The sequence below is a fragment of the Thamnophis sirtalis genome, unplaced genomic scaffold, assembly GCF_051295495.1.
Source record: "Thamnophis sirtalis isolate CommonGarterSnake01/CBP01778 unplaced genomic scaffold, rThaSir2_p1.2 scaffold_3, whole genome shotgun sequence".
Lineage (NCBI taxonomy): Eukaryota > Metazoa > Chordata > Lepidosauria > Squamata > Natricidae > Thamnophis > Thamnophis sirtalis.
In genome coordinates this window covers 168,721,717-168,740,622 of record NW_028261383.1, presented here as the reverse complement: position 1 = coordinate 168,740,622, position 18,906 = coordinate 168,721,717, and the positions used below count along the sequence as shown (strand labels likewise).

At 46.1% G+C, this 18,906-nt stretch overlaps 1 protein-coding gene across 1 annotated transcript in view; it reads left to right on the top strand.

Annotated features, from left to right (window-relative positions):
* The window catches only part of PLXNB3 (plexin B3), a 93,999-nt gene that overhangs the window by 3,761 nt on the left and 71,332 nt on the right, over positions 1-18,906 (top strand). Inside the window, exons 2-3 of the mRNA XM_087710859.1 lie at positions 10,541-11,638; positions 11,750-11,929. Coding sequence (XP_087566985.1) covers positions 10,550-11,638; positions 11,750-11,929 — 1,269 coding nt within the window. The 5' untranslated portion in view covers positions 10,541-10,549. The remainder of the gene's footprint in view (positions 1-10,540; positions 11,639-11,749; positions 11,930-18,906) is intronic.

The following is an 18,906-nucleotide window of genomic DNA, read 5'->3' as shown; positions in this document are numbered from 1 at the left end:
ACCAGGAACAAGTCCCAAACAGACTCGGATATCTAATTACACAGCTATGACACTTAACAGTGGTGTTTGTTGGTTGCTAGTCTTTCGAAAGGGTTGTGAAGCTGCAGGGGATGTGGGGGGGGGAAGGGAAGGGGCAAAACGGCCATCTTGCTGGTTCCACCACAAAACCGCGGTAGACAAAAGCGCGGTCGACGAAAGCGCGTATGTGACGTCATCACAGCGCGACGAAAAAGATCGAAAAATGCAAAAATAAAGCGAAAACCTTACCCTAACCCCCCCAAACCTAACCCTAAACCTAACCCTAAACCTAACCCTTAACCTAACCCTAAACCAAACCCTAAACCTAACCCTAAACCTAACCCTAAACCTAACCCTAAACCTAACCCTAAACCTAACCCTTAACCTAACGAAAAACCTAACGCTAACCCTTAACCTAACGCTAAACGTAACGCTAATGCTCTAAACCTAACCCTTAACCTAACCCTAACCCTAACCCTAAACCTAACCCTTACCTTTATGTGAATCGGCTTGCTGTAATTTAATTTTTATTTCAATTTTTCGATCTTTTTTAATCGCGCTGTGATGACGTCACATACGCGCTTTCGTCGACCGCGCTTTTGTGGAACGCGGTTTTGATGGGTCACGCATCTTGCTACCTTCCACCCAAAAGTTTTTGCATAGTTAATCAGTGATGCCACTGAAGAAGTGTGGATTTCACACGATTCTAACTCCAAGCATTATTACTCTCTTTCTTCCCCTCCTCCCCTCACCCAAGGCAGTGGGTGAGGAATTAGTCCCTGCGTTTTCTGTATCTACCAGCAAAGTTGGGCATAACATCTACTCAGATTGCATAACAAGCACCCTCCGCTCCCCCTTTTCCTTCTTGTTCTTTCCTCCCTCTTTTAAGTTTGCCCTTAGATCCGGGTGGCGAGAGTTGAATTTCAGCCCCGCCAGAGAGAATTTGATTTTTTTTAGGGCTTGCCCTTTCTCCGCTGATGCCGACTACTACAGGCTCTTTCCCCAGCAAGGAAGGATGGCGCCTGGGTCCTGACTCTCAGTCCCAGGGACTTGCTGGATACGCAGTTCTGGTGTTCGTCTGCCTTGCGGCTTCAAACCCACTTGCTGCTGCTGCATGTGAGGAATTATCAGAGGCCGCCCACCGGTTTTTTGATGGTGTGGGCGTTAATGACGTTGACGTGGCGGGTTGGGTTCGCCGCTGTATCACCTGGTGCCGAGCAGGAGCAGCCTTTTAAGAAAGGCAGCAACACCACCAAGCACCTTCCAGGTGAAGGGAAAACCTGCTTTCCCACTGAAGGAACAGGTGTGTGCCCAGTACCTGCAGCTGTTGTAAGTAAGGGATGCTGGTTGACATGCTTGTGTGTGTGTGTGTGTTATAGGGAATGTTTGTATGTGGAAGATAATTAAAATGGGCAAAGATTTCCAGGGCTCTTTAAAGGGGAACTTTGGGTGCCTTTGAGCTCAGTGAAGAAAATTGCCATGAGCCCTAAAATTTTGATAGTGTCTGTTGTCAGAAAACAGAACATTCTGTGGCAGCTTACCAGCTTCTGCCCTGAACAGTATTACCTTCCCTTCTGCCTGTATTTATTATTATCTCTCTTTTTTCCCCCCCTTAACGTTCTGATTTGCTTTGACCCTTCTTCCAGTCCTTTGTGTATTTCCCTGTCCTCTTACCCTAGAAGGCACTAAAAAAACCAAAAAACTATCACTTTTCTCCTGCTGGGTTGTGTGTTTCTCTGCCCTTGGAGACAGCATTCTTTCCTATGCATTCGTGTGGGTGAGGATGAGCCAGGAATGGAGCGTACATGGGTACCTTGGTGTGTTGGGCTGAGAATGGGGGCTGCCCCTTCTTTCTTACCCTTTTGGGTCAAGCTCTGGGAGGCCTCGTGAGTTAAGACCCGAACTCCTTAAGTTAGACTCTCCCAGACTCTGGACTTTTATCACGGGTGGCGCTATCTCTGCCCCCCCCCCCCTTTACCCTGAGCCGGACAAAAGGGGCATTCAGCAGCACGCAGATTGGCATAGCTCTCCCCACGCCTGCTTCCCGCTGTGGGGGCGGCTGTGCTGGGTGCCCGCCAGGGAACTGAAGCGTCTTGCTGACCTTGACACCTTTTCAAGCTCTCTTTCTTGCAAGCGAGGGAGGCCTCCGTCGCCACCGGGGCAGAATCTACGGGATGTGTCTGCAGTAGCAGGAAAGGCCATGCCCACTCAAACCAGCCTAGATGAAGGAAGACCTCCCCAAATCCTCTTCCATACATTGGTTGACTCCTGTTTGACTTCAAGCCCTTCCCGCTCCCCTCTCTTGCAGAAGTGTCCAGTCCTTCTCCCTGTTTCAGCCAAAACTCCCAGATTTTTCAGCTTCCTGAAGCCAGTGACAGAAGAATCGGTTCCACCACAAAACCGCGTTCGACTAAAGGGCGCTCGACGAAACCGCGTAGCTGACGTCATCACAGCGCGACAACAGCGCGGAGAAAAAAGCACGCTGTAAACGCTAAACCTAAAATTAACCCCTAAACCTAACCCCCCTAAACCTAATCCTAAACCTAACCCTTAACCTAACCCTAAACCTAACCCTAACCCTAACCCTAACCCTTAACCTAATGCTAAACCTAATCCTAACCCTTAACCTAACCCTAAACCTAACCCTAACCCTTAACCTAACCCTAAACCTAACCCTAACCCTTAACCTAACCCTAAACCTAACCCTAACCCTTAACCTAACCCTAAACCTAACCCTTACCTTAACTTGAATCGGCTTGCTTTCAAAGTGCTATTTAAAGCGCCCTTCTTTCTCCGCGCTCGCTGTTGTCGCCCTGTTGAGGACGTCAGCGACGCGGTTTAATCGGGCGCGCTTTAGTCGAGCGCGGTTTTGTCGTGCCACGGAAGAATCACTTGGGTTGCCTGGAAATTGTTAAATGCAGGAGTGGGGGAGACCACATGGCTGGGGAGAAGCAGAGAAAAGGGATGCTTCCAAAGATGAAGGGGGAAATCAGATCTGCAGGACTTTGGATTGTCGGTGGCGTATGGTCAGACCCTCAAAGGCATGTTCAGTCAAGTCTATCCCCTTTCACGCGCCCACCAGCCAATGCTGTCGGCCTCAGACTAGGAATCAGCAAGGCTTTTGACTCCCCAGGAGCCAGTCCGCATTCATTTTGCACGAGGTTGTCTGTTGACAACCTGCCCGGGGAATTTTAAACACTGGGGGAGGCCTAGAGCTTGACACATCTGGCATGACTGTTTCTTTGCGCCAATAGAAGCCAGAGAAATGTGGAAGTCAGATTCCAGATTGGGAGGGTAAGGGTGTCCCGGTCTTCAGCCTGCAATGATTTGGCCCAGCCTCAGCTGGCTTAATTGCAAAGCCTCTGGTCAGTCTTGGGCTGGTGAATGAGGTTTTCTTCCGCAGAGTAAAAAGCCAAAGAACGAAATACCCCCCTCATTGCCAAAGTGAAGAAGGGGTCTCTCAATGCTAGCACATCAGGCCTCTATTTGCCCCCCTCCAATTGATCAACAACTCCATACAAACAGATCACAAAGGATCCTTCTGTTCTCTGTCGAGGAGCTCAACTCAACCCCATGTCCTGACCTGTTCTCTTCCCCTGCTCCTCACAGTCTTCTATACTCAGCTGATATCCCAGCAGGCAATCACTGCTTTCTTTCTCCAAACTCCAGCAAGGGCCTTCTTCATTCTGTACTTCCAGACACTGCTTCCCCCCTCCCACACCCCATTCCATTTTCTCTGGGTTGTCAGTGCCATGTATCGGAGCTGTGAGTGCTCTGTGTCAATGGGATAATGGACCCTTTAGCCCCGTGTGGCTCTGTGATGGCACAGTCAAGATGGGAACAGTGGAGACTTTGATCGGGGAGGGTTACCACACAGTAGCCATTGATGCAGCCTGGAAGCACCATGGCAAACTCCCTTTCCCTGGCGCTGGCACCCTGTCTTATCTCGTTCCTCCTCCAGTGGGGATGCCTGTGGAGTCCTGCTGCTTGGCCCTCCCATGTGGGAGCTGAAATGTCTACAGCACAGCCCGATTGGGAGGCACTCCAAATGGTCACTCAGGCCCTCGTCACCTCAAGACTCGACTACTGTAACGTGCTCTACATGGGGCTGCCCCTGAAAAGTGTTCGGAGACTACAATTGGTCCAGAATGCAGCTGCGCGAGTGATACTGGGTGTACCGAGATACACCCATGTTATACCTATCCTCCGCGAGTTGCACTGGCTCCCTATTGGTCTCCGAACGCGCTTCAAGGTGCTTTAATCACCTTTAAAGCCCTACATGGCCTAGGACCTGGATATCTACGAGACCGCCTCCTGCCACATACCTCCCAGCATCCGATGAGATCTCACAGGATACGCCTTCTCTGGGTGCCGTCGACTAGACAATGTCGTCTGGCGGCTCCTCGGGGGAGAGCCTTCTCTGTAGCTGCCCCGGCCCTATGGAACGATCTACCCCCTGAGATCCGGACCCTCCCCACTCTCTCAGCCTTCCAAAAGTCTACTAAGACCTGACTATTCCAGCAGGCCTGAGGCTGTTAATCTTCGATTGAGTTCCAGCCCCACTAAGGTTGAGTGCATGTTGTGTTCTTTTAACTTGCTTTGTCTTTGTATTCTAAATTTTTTAGTATTTTAAAACTGTTTTTATGTAAGCCGCCCGGAGTCCTTCGGGATTGGGCGGCATACAAATTCATTAAATCTTGAAATCTTGAATCTTGTTGGTAAGCACTGGAAGGGTATGGATGTGAAATGGTCTAGAGGGGAGATTTAAGAGGGCAATTGGCCCTCTTAAATCCCTGGGCTCTATCTCTGGGACTAGATAGCATGGGTGAATGCAGGTTGCAAGTTGAAGTTGACTCTGAAAAACGCCATTTATGATGGTTTTTTTCCTTCTGGGTCATTACTTGAAAGTAATCACTATCTGTAGTAATGCTTTGATTCGGTTCCACCACAAAAACGCGGTAGACAAAAGCGTGCTCGACGAAAGCGCGTATGTGACGTCATCACAGCGCGATGAAAACAGCACACTGTGAGCGGTAAACTTAAAATTAACGCGAAAACCTTACCCTAACCCCCCGAAACCTAACCCTAAACCTAACCCTAACCCTTAACCTAACCCTAAACCTAACCCTATACCTAACCCTTTACCTAACCCTAAACCTAACCCTAAGCCTAACCCTTAACCTAACCCTAAACCTAACCCTATACCTAACCCTATACCTAACCCTAAACCTAACCCTAAGCCTAACCCTTAACCTAACCCTAAACCTAACGCTAACCCTAAACCTAACCCTAACGCTTAACGTAACCCTAAACCTAACCCTTAACCTAACCCTAACCCTTACCTTTATGTGAATCGGCTTGCTTTAAAAGCGCTTTTTAAAGCACCCTTTTTTCTCCGCGGTCGTATTTGTTGCGCTGATGATGACGTCACGTACGCGCTGTAATCGGGCGCGCTTTAGTGGACCGCGGTTTTGACGGGTCATGCTTTGATTCAGGTGGTTTTGCTATGCCAACCCAATATACATTTGAATATTTTGAACAAAGAATCCTGAATTCATCATGGATGGATGGACAGATGGATACATCCATAGATACATAGATAGATACATTGATAGTTGTGTGTGTTTGTGTGTGGGTGCGCGTGTAGAGCTTCCTTTGTCTCTAGCAGCTCCACCCATGTGCCATTGTCTTCTGTGAGTGCCTCTCAAGCTTCCTCCTGGGATTTTGGAATGTTGCTACACATTTATCCTCTTTGCTTCCTTCCAGCTGTTGCCAGGAGGGAAGGGGTGGGAGAAGAGTTACTATAAACTCCAATAGTCCCTTGCTTCCTGCCACCACCACCACCACCCCCGCAGTGGGCGGGGGGGGGAGATGAATCAGGGGGGAGAGAGAAGGAGAGACAGATGGCTTGATTTCCAGCCCAGATGTTGAAGAAGTGGGTCCTCTTCCTTTCCCTGCTTTAGTAGGCAGATGGCTCCATTTTCTGGGTAGTTCAAAAGGGCGATAGGGGTATGTGTAAAGTAAGGATGGGAATTGACGAGGGAGGAAAACAAATCACTTTCCCATTGGTGTGTTTAGACAACAGCCCACAACAGAGGAATAATCGGAGTAGAGTCAGTGAGGAGAGCCCCCCCCCCCACTAAATGCTCCCTTCTTGACAACATCCCTCTGTCTGGTTTGCAAGAAAACCACCAGGGAGGCTTGGTCTGAAGTAACTGTTTTGGGGTGGGTGTTTTTTGTTGTTGTTGTTGTTGTACATTTGTGTTCCCATATTGCCGCTTATTGTATTGTGACTTCATGACAAAGCTTGCCTTGCCTATCCTGGCCCCAGCTGAGGTTGTGAAACATCTGGGATTAGATTTAGTTTCCAGGGTTTTTTTTCTTTTTAATCTCCCCACCCCACTCCCATTGATTTGCCTCTGGAGGCCCTTTGTCTACAAAGAGAGACAGCAAATGTTTAACTCCAATTATCACGTGAAGCAGCAGCAGCAATCAAAGTGGAATCTGAGGTCCTCCCTTGTTACTTGTTTTTCCCCTCAGTGGCTCCTCTCTGTGTCTTTCCTTCTTTGGGGCTGTGCTAGGAACTCAGTGAAGGAGGGGGATCGAGGGACTCTTAACCACCTCCCCTATCGCTAGATCCCAAGGGAGGGAAGTCCCATCCCTTGCTCTCCTCCAGAGGTGGGTTCCTACCAGTTCGCACCTATTCGGTAGAACCGGTTCATCAAATCTACCGAACCGGTTAGAAGAGGTTCCACCAGTGGACCCGGAAAGCAGGCCACACCTACAGAAGAGGTTCCAAAAATTTTTGAAACCCACCACTGACACACACAGACACACACACACACACAGACTGACACAGAGAGAGAAAGAAAGGAATAAATAAATAAATAAATAAAGAAAAAAGAAAGAAAAAGAGTGAGAGAGAGATGAAAGAAAAAAAGAAAAAAGGGACAGAGAGACAAAAGGAAGGAGAGAGAGAGAGAGAGAGAGAGAGAGAGAGAGAGAGAAAACACATGGCCGGGCAAGCCACTCCCACCAGGTCACATGGCCGGCAAGCCACTCCCACAAAGGAGGCCACACCCACAGAGTAGGTTCCAAAAAATTTTGAAACCCACCACTGACATACACACACACACACACACACACACACACAGACAGACTGACAGAGAGAGAGAGAGAGATAAAGAGAAAGACAGGAAGGAATAAATAAAGAAAGAAAAAAGAAAGAAAAAGAGTGAGAGAGAGATGAAAGAAAAAAAGAAAAAAGGGACAGAGAGACAAAAGGAAGGAGAGAGAGAGAGAGGGATGGAGGGAGGGAGAAAGAAAGAAAACACATGGCCGGCAAGCCACTCCCACCAGGTCACATGGCCCACAAGCCACTCCCACAAAGGAGGCCACACCCACAGAGTAGGTTCCAATTTTTTTTGAAACCCACCACTGCTCTCCTCCCTCTTGTTCCAGCACCTCAGTCCACTCCACTCCACGTGCTTAGCCTAGCAGGGAGAAGCCTTTGGTTTCTGGTGACAAAAAGCCCAAGGAAGGGATGAGGGAAGGTGAGGACAGAGAATAGTGAAAAGAAAGGCAGGATCCGAGGTCTGAATGATGCAGAAGCCTTGTGGCATTTGGCTTCCACTTTAGGGAGTAAAATAACCGGATTATAGATTGCTGTTAACAGGGAGAAGAAGATGCTCCTTGGGAAGATGAGGCAGATGTATGGTGTGCCCCTGCTTCTTCTTCTTCTTCTTCTTCTTCTTCTTCTTCTTCTTCTTCTTCTTCTTCTTCTTCTTCTTCTTCTTCTGCTTCTGCTTCTGCTTCTGCTTCTGCTTCTGCTTCTGCTTCTGCTTCTGCTTCTGCTTCTGCTTCTGCTGCTATTTCTTCTTCTTGACGTTGAATTGGGACTCTGCAATTTAAGTCTTTTCCTGACGGTTAGTTTTAGCAGCAATGTGGTGCGGCAGGGATACCGTATTGATTCTCCAGCGATTTTCTAGCTGCTCCGAATGTTCTTTGCCCTAATGCATACGCTACACGATTACTCGGCTTTACAGCAACTTAATCCACCCCCCAAGTTCCCAACGCCTACCTACTAACAGTAATCAGAATCCCAGTTCCCCTTGCAAGTATTTAGCTGATCAAGTGGAAAGAAAACTTCCTTTGTCTCTTTCAAATGTCATCAAATTGGCAGGGTGTCTCTTCGGCACAAGTTAATCTGGTTTTACCAGCCTGTTAGGGGAGGAAGGATGGGGCTGTCCACATGGACTGCTTAGAGAATTTTTGTCAGCAGGATTCCACTGCCGAATGAGGAGCTACATGCCAAATCCTGATCTGTGCTCGCTTTTGGCACACAGTGCGGACCTTACTCAGGAAGTGGGGGGCGGAATCTGGAGGAGACAATATTCCTGAGGCAAAATAAAGAGGATCCTTTTGGGATTAACTTCAATCTGTCTAGTCTGGTGATTCCCGAGTGACATGCTGAGCCGCAATTAAATACGGTTTGGAAGATTGGCGAGTTGCGAGATGCATACACACTTAAAAATGAGCCGAGGTGGCGCAGTGGTTAGGGTGCAGTACTGCAGGCCACTTCAGCTGACTGTTATCTGCAGTTCAGCGGTTCTAATCTCACCGGCTCAAGGTTGACTCAGCCTTCCATCCTTCCAAGGTGGGTGAAATGAGGACCCAGACTGTGGGGACGATATGCTGACTCTCTGTAAACCGCTTAGAGAGGGCTGAAAGCCCTATGAAGCGGTATATAAGTCTAACTGCTATTGCTATTGCTATAAAATGACAAAGGCATCCTCAGGGTTAGCAAGGGGAGTCAGAATGACACAAGGAGTGTGTTGGTGTCTTGGGGCAAGCCCTATTCTTTCTCTGCGTGCATTGCGCACATGCTCCCAAAGGGCAGAGTTTATAGTGTGACGTTGCAGTGCCGTTTTTGTCGCTGAAGGCCTGGAGACTCCCGTGAAAGGGGCCTGCAGTGTCGGCGATCAAATGAGATTGACGGTTGTGCCTCTGCTAGATTTTCCAGAACAGGCTCATTCCACCCTCATTTCTAAATTAGGATGGTCCGTTACGTGGGTAGGACGGGCTTACAACTTAATCATCTCCACATTGAGAAGGCTGCCGGTTGTGTCCCTGTGTGCGTCGATGCTTGTGTGTACCTCAGCAAATAAGAAAATCACTTTAATAACAACTCAACACAGGAACACAACAGAGGAAGAAATCCACTTCCATGCGATGAGTAATGTTTATCACAGTAGGGTGGGAATAAAGCATATGCCTAGATTACCACAACACGCTACATGGATTTGATTATTAAAAGTAATCAATGTTCTAAGTTTGGACTACATACAACCATAAACCGACTAATCTAGCAAAAGAATAACCAAGTTAACTGACCTGGTTGAACTCGAGCAAACACAGCTGGACTTGAAGTATTTAATTTTAAAATAAGCAATTGTGTCCACAGAGTCAACAACTAGTTTATGTTGTCAATTTTTGTCTCTGAATATTGAATCTGAATATTGAAAGTGTAGATGGCTGGATACTTGGAGATTTCTTTCTCCCCTTTTATGAGTTTGGTACATAATTGTTGCACCCCGAGCTGGTTGTTGAGAGCCGAGGTGGCACAGTGGTTAAATGCAGCACTGCAGGCTACTTCAGCTGACTGCAGTTCTGCAGTTCGTCTGTTCAAATCTCACCGGCTCAGGGTTGACTCAGCCTTCCACCCTTCCGAGGTGGGTAAAATGAGGACCCGGATTGTTGTTGGGGGCGATATGCTGACTCTGTAAACCGCTTAGAGAGGGCTGAAACCCCTATGAAGCGGTATATAAGTCTAACTGCTATTGCTACTGCTATTGCTATGTGATAGATTAGCTGAGAACATGTAAACTCCTTTGATTTATTAAAGGATTGTGGTTTCTCAGTCAGCCTTTCCCCTTTTCTGATTTTTTTTAAATGCCCATTTGGTGGCTGATTTGATAGTTGTGGTGAGAGAGAGAGAAAAAATGAATCATAGCCTGAAGTACTTTGGTCCTCTATGACGAAGTATAAAACTATTTATTCACTCATGAATCTGCTACTGTGCTTTTTTGGTGCAGATGGGGTTTTTTAGGCAGCAAGTAGATTTTGGTAATTAGACTGAAGTCTTTTGGAGCATATGCATCTGGAATGAACCTGGACCAGTGTTTCTCAACCTTGTCAACTTGAAGATGTCTGGACTTCAACTCCCAGAATTCCCCAGCCAGCGAATTCTGGGAGTTGAAGTCCAGACATCTTCAAGTTGCCAAGGTTGAGAAACACTGATCTGTACAGTTACCAAGCTATCGTAGGAACTGTGAATGAATGCTTTGGGAAAGTGCCAGTGGTCCTCCAGGGCCAGATTTGAATTGTCCTGATCTCTTTGGACCTACTGGCTGTAGATTGTGGGAACTGACAATGGAATACAACTGAAGCACCCAAAGATTGGGAAGGCTAGTTTAGGATGCTTGTGTTAATTGTTGTTCATTCCTTTTCTCCTCCTGTCTAGGATTTGGCCATGGTCCTAGGCCGCTTGTTGCCACCCCTAATGGTTACACTGATGCTCCTGCTGCCCTTGTACCCAGCTGCTCAACCCTCTTCCTATCCATTATTCGTGGTTCCCAACGGTACATTCAATCATTTGGCTCAAGCCCGGAGCACAGGGGGACTGTATGTGGGGGCCGTCAATGGCTTGTATCAGCTGGACTCTGAGCTGAAGCTTCTAGGATATGCCCGCACAGGGCCAAACCAAGACAGTCCCGAGTGTCTCCCTTTCCGTGATGTCCGTGAGTGTCCGCAGGCCCAACTGATGGACAACTCCAACAAGCTCCTCTTACCAAATGAGCGTTCTGGTGAGCTAGTGGTGTGTGGGCAGCTGTTCCAGGGAGTATGTGAGAAGCGAGCTCTGACGGATATCACCAAAGTGTTGTACCATCCTGAGGATCCGGGAGACAACCAGTTTGTGGCAGCCAATGAGCCAAAAGTTTCAACAGTTGGTTTGGTGGGGCACCACAATGACCGGGACCTGCTCTTTGTGGGTCGTGGACTGACGGCAAAGCTCTCTGGAGGGATCCCGCCATTTACCATCCGCCAGTTGGAAGGACCACAGGCCTTCTCCAATGAAGGAATGGGGAAACTGGTTGTGGGTGATTTCTCAGACTACAACAACAGCTACGTCGGTGCCTTTGCTTCTGGTGGCTATGTCTACTTCTTGTTCTTTCGGCGTGGAGCAAAGGCACAGATGGAATATCGTACCTACCTCTCCCGGACCTGCGTAGACGACACCAACCTCTATTCCTATGTGGAGCTGCCTCTCGAATGCCAACATAGTCAAGGGCAATCTTACAACCTGGCTCAGGCTATGCATCTAGCACCTGGTTTTGCTGAAAAAGACAAAATCCTTTTTGTTGTTTTAGCTGTTGGGCAAGGCTCCACTGCAGTTCCAACTGGGCGGACTGCCCTGTGTTCCTACAGCTTGAATGCAATTGATGCAGCAATGGAGAAGACGCGGCAGCTGTGCTACACCACATCTGGAATAGGCGACAACAACGAGGAGGAGGCTGCCATTGAATACGGAGTGACCTCTCGCTGCAGCTCTTTATCCAAAGTGAGTGACAGGGACAGGAATGACTCTACTGTGTAGGGGAAGAGGATCAGTTGCTCCACCCCATGGTGGCTGTCTTCCAACCTTTCTGTTTTTCATGTTATTCATTTCCAGGAGTCCCCAGAGATTTACCCCTGTGGGGATGAACACACGCCTAGCCCCATTGCCAGCCGGAAGCCATTGGTGGCTGAGGCACTCCTGACTTCCGTGCCAAGATTGACAGCTGTGGCTGCCATGGTAGAAACAGGCCATACCATCGCCTTTCTGGGAGATGGCGTTGGGCAGCTGCACAAGGTGAGTGCAATATTGGTAATTTCAGCTATGTTCTTCCTTTTCCAGTCTGGTTCCTCCACATCTATGAGCAAATAATTCTCGTGGTTTGTCCCAATACATCTGAAGGGCAAAGGATGAGGAAGGCTATTAAAATTCGTGGCACGACAAAACCGCGCTCGACTACAGCGCGCCCGATTAAACCGCGTCACTGACGTCATCAGCAGGGCAACAACAGCGAGTGCGGAGAAAAAAGGGCGCTTTAAATAGCGCTTTGAAAGCAAGCCGATTCAAGTTAAGGTAAGGGTTAGGTTTAGGTTTAGGGTTAGGTTTAGGGTTAGGTTTAGGGTTAGGTTTACGTTAAGGGTTAGGTTTAGGGTTAGGTTAAGGGTTAGGGTTAGGTTTAGGGTTAGGTTAAGGGTTAGGTTTAGGATTAGGTTTAGGGGGGTTAGGTTTAGGTTTAGGGGTTAATTTTAGCTTTAGCGTTTACAGCGTGCTTTTTTCTCTGCGCTGTTGTCGCGCTGTGATGACGTCAGCTACGCGGTTTCGTCGAGCGCACTTTAGTCGAACGCGGTTTTGTGTTGGAACCATTAAAATTTGGAATAGAGAAGCTGGAGAAGTGGGAGTTGCATCTCCACTTCCAATTCATTCATTGGCAAATCACTGTTTCCAGAAGTGGGGGATACTACAGAGTGGTTCGGCTTTGGGGACAAGGCACTTATCAAATATTTAAAAGCTATGTATGAATTTTTATTCCTTTTTTAATTCTTGCAGTAGAGGTCATGTCGTGCATGGTAAGGCAATATACACAGCTGTTTTTTTTTTCTGAACTGGTGCCCTCCAGATATGTTAGATTACAATTTCCATCATTCCAGCCCATATTGGACTGAAAGGCACCAGTGACAAAAAGAGGGGATGAACCTTTATTTCCAGATAGGACTTCATTTCACTAGCTTGGGTTCCTAACATTGTTGGCCAAGATGTGCAGAAATAGCTTTTGACTCGTGTTCTTATTTATCCCAAACCATCCTGGCTTTCAAGCACCAATTGGTGTATTTCTTAGACTGGCAAATGTTTGTAAATAATTATTTAGTAGAAATAATTATTCTGCTAAATCTACTAGGATGGAGTTGCTAAGTTTCATAATTCAAGATTGGTCACGTAAATCATTATATGGAGTTGTTTCTGTCTATGAGCCGAGGTGGCGCAGTGGTTAAATGCAGCACTGCAGGCTACTTCAGCTGACTGCAGTTCTGCAGTTCGGCTGTTCAAATCTCACCGGCTCAAGGTTGACTCAGCCTTCCATCCTTCCGAGGTGGGTGAAATGAGGACCCGGATTGTTGTTGGGGGCGATATGCTGACTCTGTAAACCGCTTAGAGAGGGCTGAAAGCCCTATGAAGCGGTACATAAGTCTAACTGCTATTGCTATTGCTACCGTCTTCAAGTAGCAAGATGTATGAAAGGAGTAGGACTGTAGATGAGGGTTTTTTAAATTGAGAAGTCCATGTTTGTGATATTTTAAAGTCAGATGGAGGCACATTGGGAAATCCAATCTATCAAGGCTACTTCAGCTGACTGCAGTTCTGCAGTTCGGCTGTTCAAATCTCACCGGCTCAAGGTTGACTCAGCCTTCCATCCTTCCGAGGTGGGTAAAATGAGCACCCAGATTGTTGGGGGCGATATGCTGACTCTGTAAACCGCTTAGAGAGGGCTGAAAGCCCTATGAAGCGGTATATAAGTCTAACTGCTGCTATTGCTATCAAGGAAAAAGATCCAGCATCCCGCAGGGTTTCTTAGTTCTTCTCATTGGTTAGAGAACTAAACCTGTCCTGCTTAACTAAATCCACCCAGACGATAATTCAATTACAACACCTTTGCTACCTGCAGAATCCAGCTTTTCTGAATGAGAAATGAGGCTTATTTTGAAACAAAACTGGCCTTTCGGTTTAGGTATCACAAGGATTGCTTGGTCAGGAATGTTTCCCCTCCCTCTGTGACTCAAACTTTCTGTAAATTAATGACCAATAATGTCTTCTTCTACGTGCAAGGTTGATTTGGCTCAGCCTCTTGTGAAGCAAGATTTGGTCTGATTCCTTTTAATTGTATGTTTCAAAATATTTCAAATTGCAAGTTTCGTGTGTGCTGTGCCAGCCCTTTATTTGAAGGCAGACAGTCTCTCCTCTTCAGACTGGGTCTGCAATTTATGATTGAGTTGCAATTAAGACTATTGTGCTGCTGTGTTAGAAAGGTGGTAGTACATTTGTAGTACTTGCACGTAGATGTACTTCTTGTACCATCATTAACATCGTCCATCTATTGGGCGGAGTGCAACTATGCTGTACCTGCAAAGCATGCTGGGAGCCACGCTCCCAAAAGTTTGGGGAGGGTCAAAACAAAGAAGATAACAATAGAGGATTTTACAAACAAGTAAATGAAATGTCAGCATGTGGTTATTGATTAACTCTTTGGCATAGTTAAGGTTGAAGGATGTTTAAATAACTGTAAGTTAACTAGAAGTGGAGGTATAATGATGTCAATATGGTAAACATTTGAGTTAAGATATTTGAATTAATATGAATTAATGGAAGAGATGCACCAAAACATGTTGTAACCAGATGATATACTTTTTTTAAAATAATATATACCTGTGTTTTTTTTTCCTTCCCTGCCTTGTCTTTTGTTCTTTTTGTCTTTTTTTTTTCCTTTTTTTGATTTTTTCTTTTCCCACTGGTGTGGGCATGTATTGTTTAAGAGTATTATTATTATCAATATTTTAAAATAATAATTACAGTCAAATGAAAATGGATATATGACGATGGTGATATGTATGAATATCTGAGTTAAAATACTTGAGTTAACATGAGTTATGTTTGTTGACTGTGGAGGAGATGTACCAAAGTTTATTTGTGACCGACTGATACACTTTCTATAACATGTAAAGAAAGATGTTGTACTTGTTTCAAATTGAAATTTTAAAAAAAAAATTAATAAAAAAAAAACCAAAGAAGTGCACGGAGGCAACCCCAGAGAAATGGATGAATCTGATTTGCTCCCGTGTATGTGATACTTTTCCCTTTCATTAAAAAAAAAATCTTTTGTCAGCAATTTTAGAGAAACTTTGCAGTTAGGGATTAGGGCGTATAAATTGTGTACACGGCAGCAAGTCGTGTTTTATAATAACAACAGCTAAAGGTATTTATCTACCCGTTCATTAATGACACTGCTGATTTCTGAAAGGATAATCCTAATAATAATTTTCAGTTCTTCTCTTTTGCTCAGAATAAACGATTAAGTTCAGGATTCTTTATTTTAAACTTTTTATTTTATTTTATATCCACTAATTCTAACTTTTAGTTTAGTTTATTAGTTTTAGTTTATTAGTGAGCACCCTCACCACCCTCCAGGCCTTCCGCAAAGCCCTTAAAACCTGGCTGTTGCGACAGGCCTGGGGCTAAAGAACGGTTGCCCCTATCTCGAATGGTATGATTGTTGCGTGTTTTAAATTATGTATTGTTTTGTGTTGTTGTTAGTCTGTCTGTATCCCCTTCCCTGGTTTGAGTTGTGAGCCGCCCTGAGTCCCCCTTCGGGGGAAAAGGACGGCATACAAATGAAATAAACATACATACATACATACATAGTTTTGTATGCCGCCCACTCCCGGAGAACTCCGGGCAGCTTACAATAAAAAAGGGAGGGGGGATAAATAAGACAATAAAAACAGTTTAAAAATTACACCAACATTCATAATTGAAGTAGGGCTGGATACTTCAACAGCCCCAGGCCTGCCGGAACAGCCAGGTAGCTTTACGGAAGACCGGGAGGGTAGTAAGGGTCCGGATCTCAGCGGGGAGATCGTTCCAGAGGGCCGGAGCTGCAACAGAGAAGGCTCTCCCCCGGGGGGGGGGTCGCCAGCCGACACTGGCTGGCAGATGGAATCCGGAGAAGGCCTAGTCTGTGCGATCGAATCGGTCTTTGGGAGGTAATTGGCAGGAGGCGGTCTCTCAGGTAACCAGGTCCGATGCCATGTAGGGCTTTAAAAGTAACGACTTTTGATTGTATGTAGGGAAACATCATTAATCCCAAACTGGAGGAATTTTGCTAAAACTAGCAAATGTTATCTAAGCAGCCCTGGAAATGGATATCCCTCAAAGCCATTCCTTTTCCTCCCCCTTACAGTGACCTGGATCTTTGCTTCCATGTCTCTTCCCATGTAGGGATTTGTTTCTCTAGGAAAAGGAAGGTCCTTCATGTATATGATCTATGATTTGTTCTGTGAGGGATGGCAAATGAGTGCCAGAGGTATTTCCTGCTGCCTCACTTATTTTTCCTTTTTCAAGTTGAATACCTCATAATTTTGCACAGCGGGGACAAATCCTTGTTTTTCTAAGAATGATCTTTGCCAAACCTTTGCTTACCCAGAGCTGTTTTTCTGGTGTGGCTCCTGGCTTGAAGTGGGAGTTTCTCTAGTCTTATTAGAAGTGGATACCCACACAACTTTATCAAAAAGTCCCGGACCACTCAACCCAATACCACACAACCAACAACAGCCCTAAAACTGCCATACATCAAGAATATCTCAGAAATCACAAATAGACTACTATGACCACATGGAATCAGTGTAGCCCGTGACCCAACAAATGCGCGCCCGATAACAGCGAGCCCAACAAAACCGCGGCGATAAAACCGCGATGTTGAGAGCACACCCACAAAGACGCGTCGACAAAAGAGCACCGACAGAAGCATGATTACGGTTAAGGTAAGGGTTAGGGTTAGGGTTAGGGTTAGGGTTAGGGTTAGGGTTAACGTTAGGGTTAGGTTTAGGGTTAGGTTTAGGGTTAGGGTTAGGTTTAGAGCACGCTTCTGTCAGCACGCTGTTGTCGGCGCGCTTCTGCGCTCATTCGTCGGCGCGATTTCGAACTTGCGGTTTTTTCCCAGCGGTTTTGTCGGCGTGCTTTTGTCAAGCGCGCATTTGTCGGTGAACCAGTGTAGCCCACAAGTCAACTACAAGCCTTTCAAAACATCCTAAGCAAACTAAAAGACTCAGCAACCCCAGAAGAAAAAAACAGGAGTCCTCTACAATGTAAGAAATGCAACAACCACTATGTAGGGCAAACAGGCAGAAGACTGGCAGAATGCATCCATGAACACCAAGTGGCAGTCCGAAGACATGACGAAAATTCTTTAATTTCACAACATGTAGACAGATTTAACCATAGTTTCAACTGGGGAAATGTGACAATCCTAGACCAGGCCAAATCCAAAGATGCCAGGGAATTTCTAGAAGGCTGGGACTCTGACAAATCAGCCATCAACAGACACATAGAGATTAGCAACACCTACAGACTATGCAAAAGAGACAGTCAACCATCCCAAGACTCCAGCACTTCACCAGTAATCACCATTCAGGTCAGCATAGATTAACTCCAAGGTTAACTTTAGACTAACAATCAAGTAAACAATACCCCAATCAAGAAACTGCCGAAGAGCCATCAGTAAACAGCCCAACCAAAGAATCTCTTAAGACCCCCACCCCCACCCACACAGACAGGCAAGACACCAGAATATAAACTGACAGCAAGCCCACTCCTTACTAAGGTAGTATTGATGAGTTTACCTAGTTAGGGTAATGAGACGCCTCAAGAAAACAAGCAAGCTCAGAGAGCACCAAAGACCCCTCATTTCAACCCTGAGCTACAAATATTCTCCTTTATTAGTATTCTAGTTGTACGTCTGTTTGGGGGACCCTTAGTATTTCCTATAGCTTAGGCTCTCAAGAAGCTGGCATAAGGCAGCCTTCTTTCATATTAAGAATAATTCATATGATTCTAATTCTTCTTCCAAAGAGAGTGCGGATTCTCCATTTAGCCACTCAAACATTATGGGAATCACTTCTTGAACATTTTTTCGGTCTTCTTTTGAACTACCCCTACCTCTGATTGGGTTGATTTTTCCTAGTATCTCTGCTTATCTTGTTATTTCTGATTGGAATGACCTATTGGGAAATCAGTGTTTTGCTCTGCACTTTCTCTGTTTCATTGGCTTGGGAAAGGGGTGAGGGGGCTGTGCATTCTTTCCCAATAATCTTCTTAAGCACTTCTCTTCTTTTGTTATTCAAACCACTGCAAAGCTGCTTTACTGAAAGGCTTCTCTGGAAGATTGGCAGCCCCTGGGGGGAAAAAAGGTGTTTCAGCAATTGGCCAATTTAACACCAATGCACATTTACTAAAGCCACAGAGTTGTCCCCATCCCATCCCCTTCCCCTCCTCCACCCTCCCCTCCCCTTCCCGTCCCCCACCCCTAGGCCCTCAAAGCTTGGGTACAATCCTAAAATGAAAACCCTCCAATTGTAGTTCTTTAATGTTAGTTGATCTAAATCGGGGGTCTACAAACAGACTTAACTCCTTAAATCTGCAAACTTGGCAACTTTAAGACTTGTTGATTTCAACTCCCAGAATTCCTCAGGAGGAGTTGAAGTCCACAAGTCTTAAAGATGCCAAGTTTGCAGACCTCCAGATACAAATGAAATACAGGTAATTTTGCTCTCGAATCTACCCATTTTATTACGGAACCTTAGCTTTTGAAAGCGCAATGGGACATTAGGAGTAAAAATAGTTGTGCCAGCCCTAGAGTTAGTCTTTGACAGAGAAGGAAGCCCCCTGCTCCAGGCCTCCACAACATAGGCACACTGCTTTTCAACACTAACCTTGGTATTAGCAAAAAGAAGCATTCCTTGGACAGGAATGCAATGAACTAAATTATGGATGGATGGATGGATGGATGGATGGATGGATGGATGGATGGATGGATGGATGGAAAGGTGATGTTCCAGCAACCTGAGAGCTGCCAGACATCTCATCCTTCCAGCCAATTCACAATCTACTATCTGTTTTTCAACCAAGACCTGGCAGGCTTCCTCCCATGGGCCTGCCTCTTCTCACGTTGTGGATTGCAGAAAAGCCCAGATTTGCTTGTGAGGTGACATACTCCAAGGCCTTTCCCC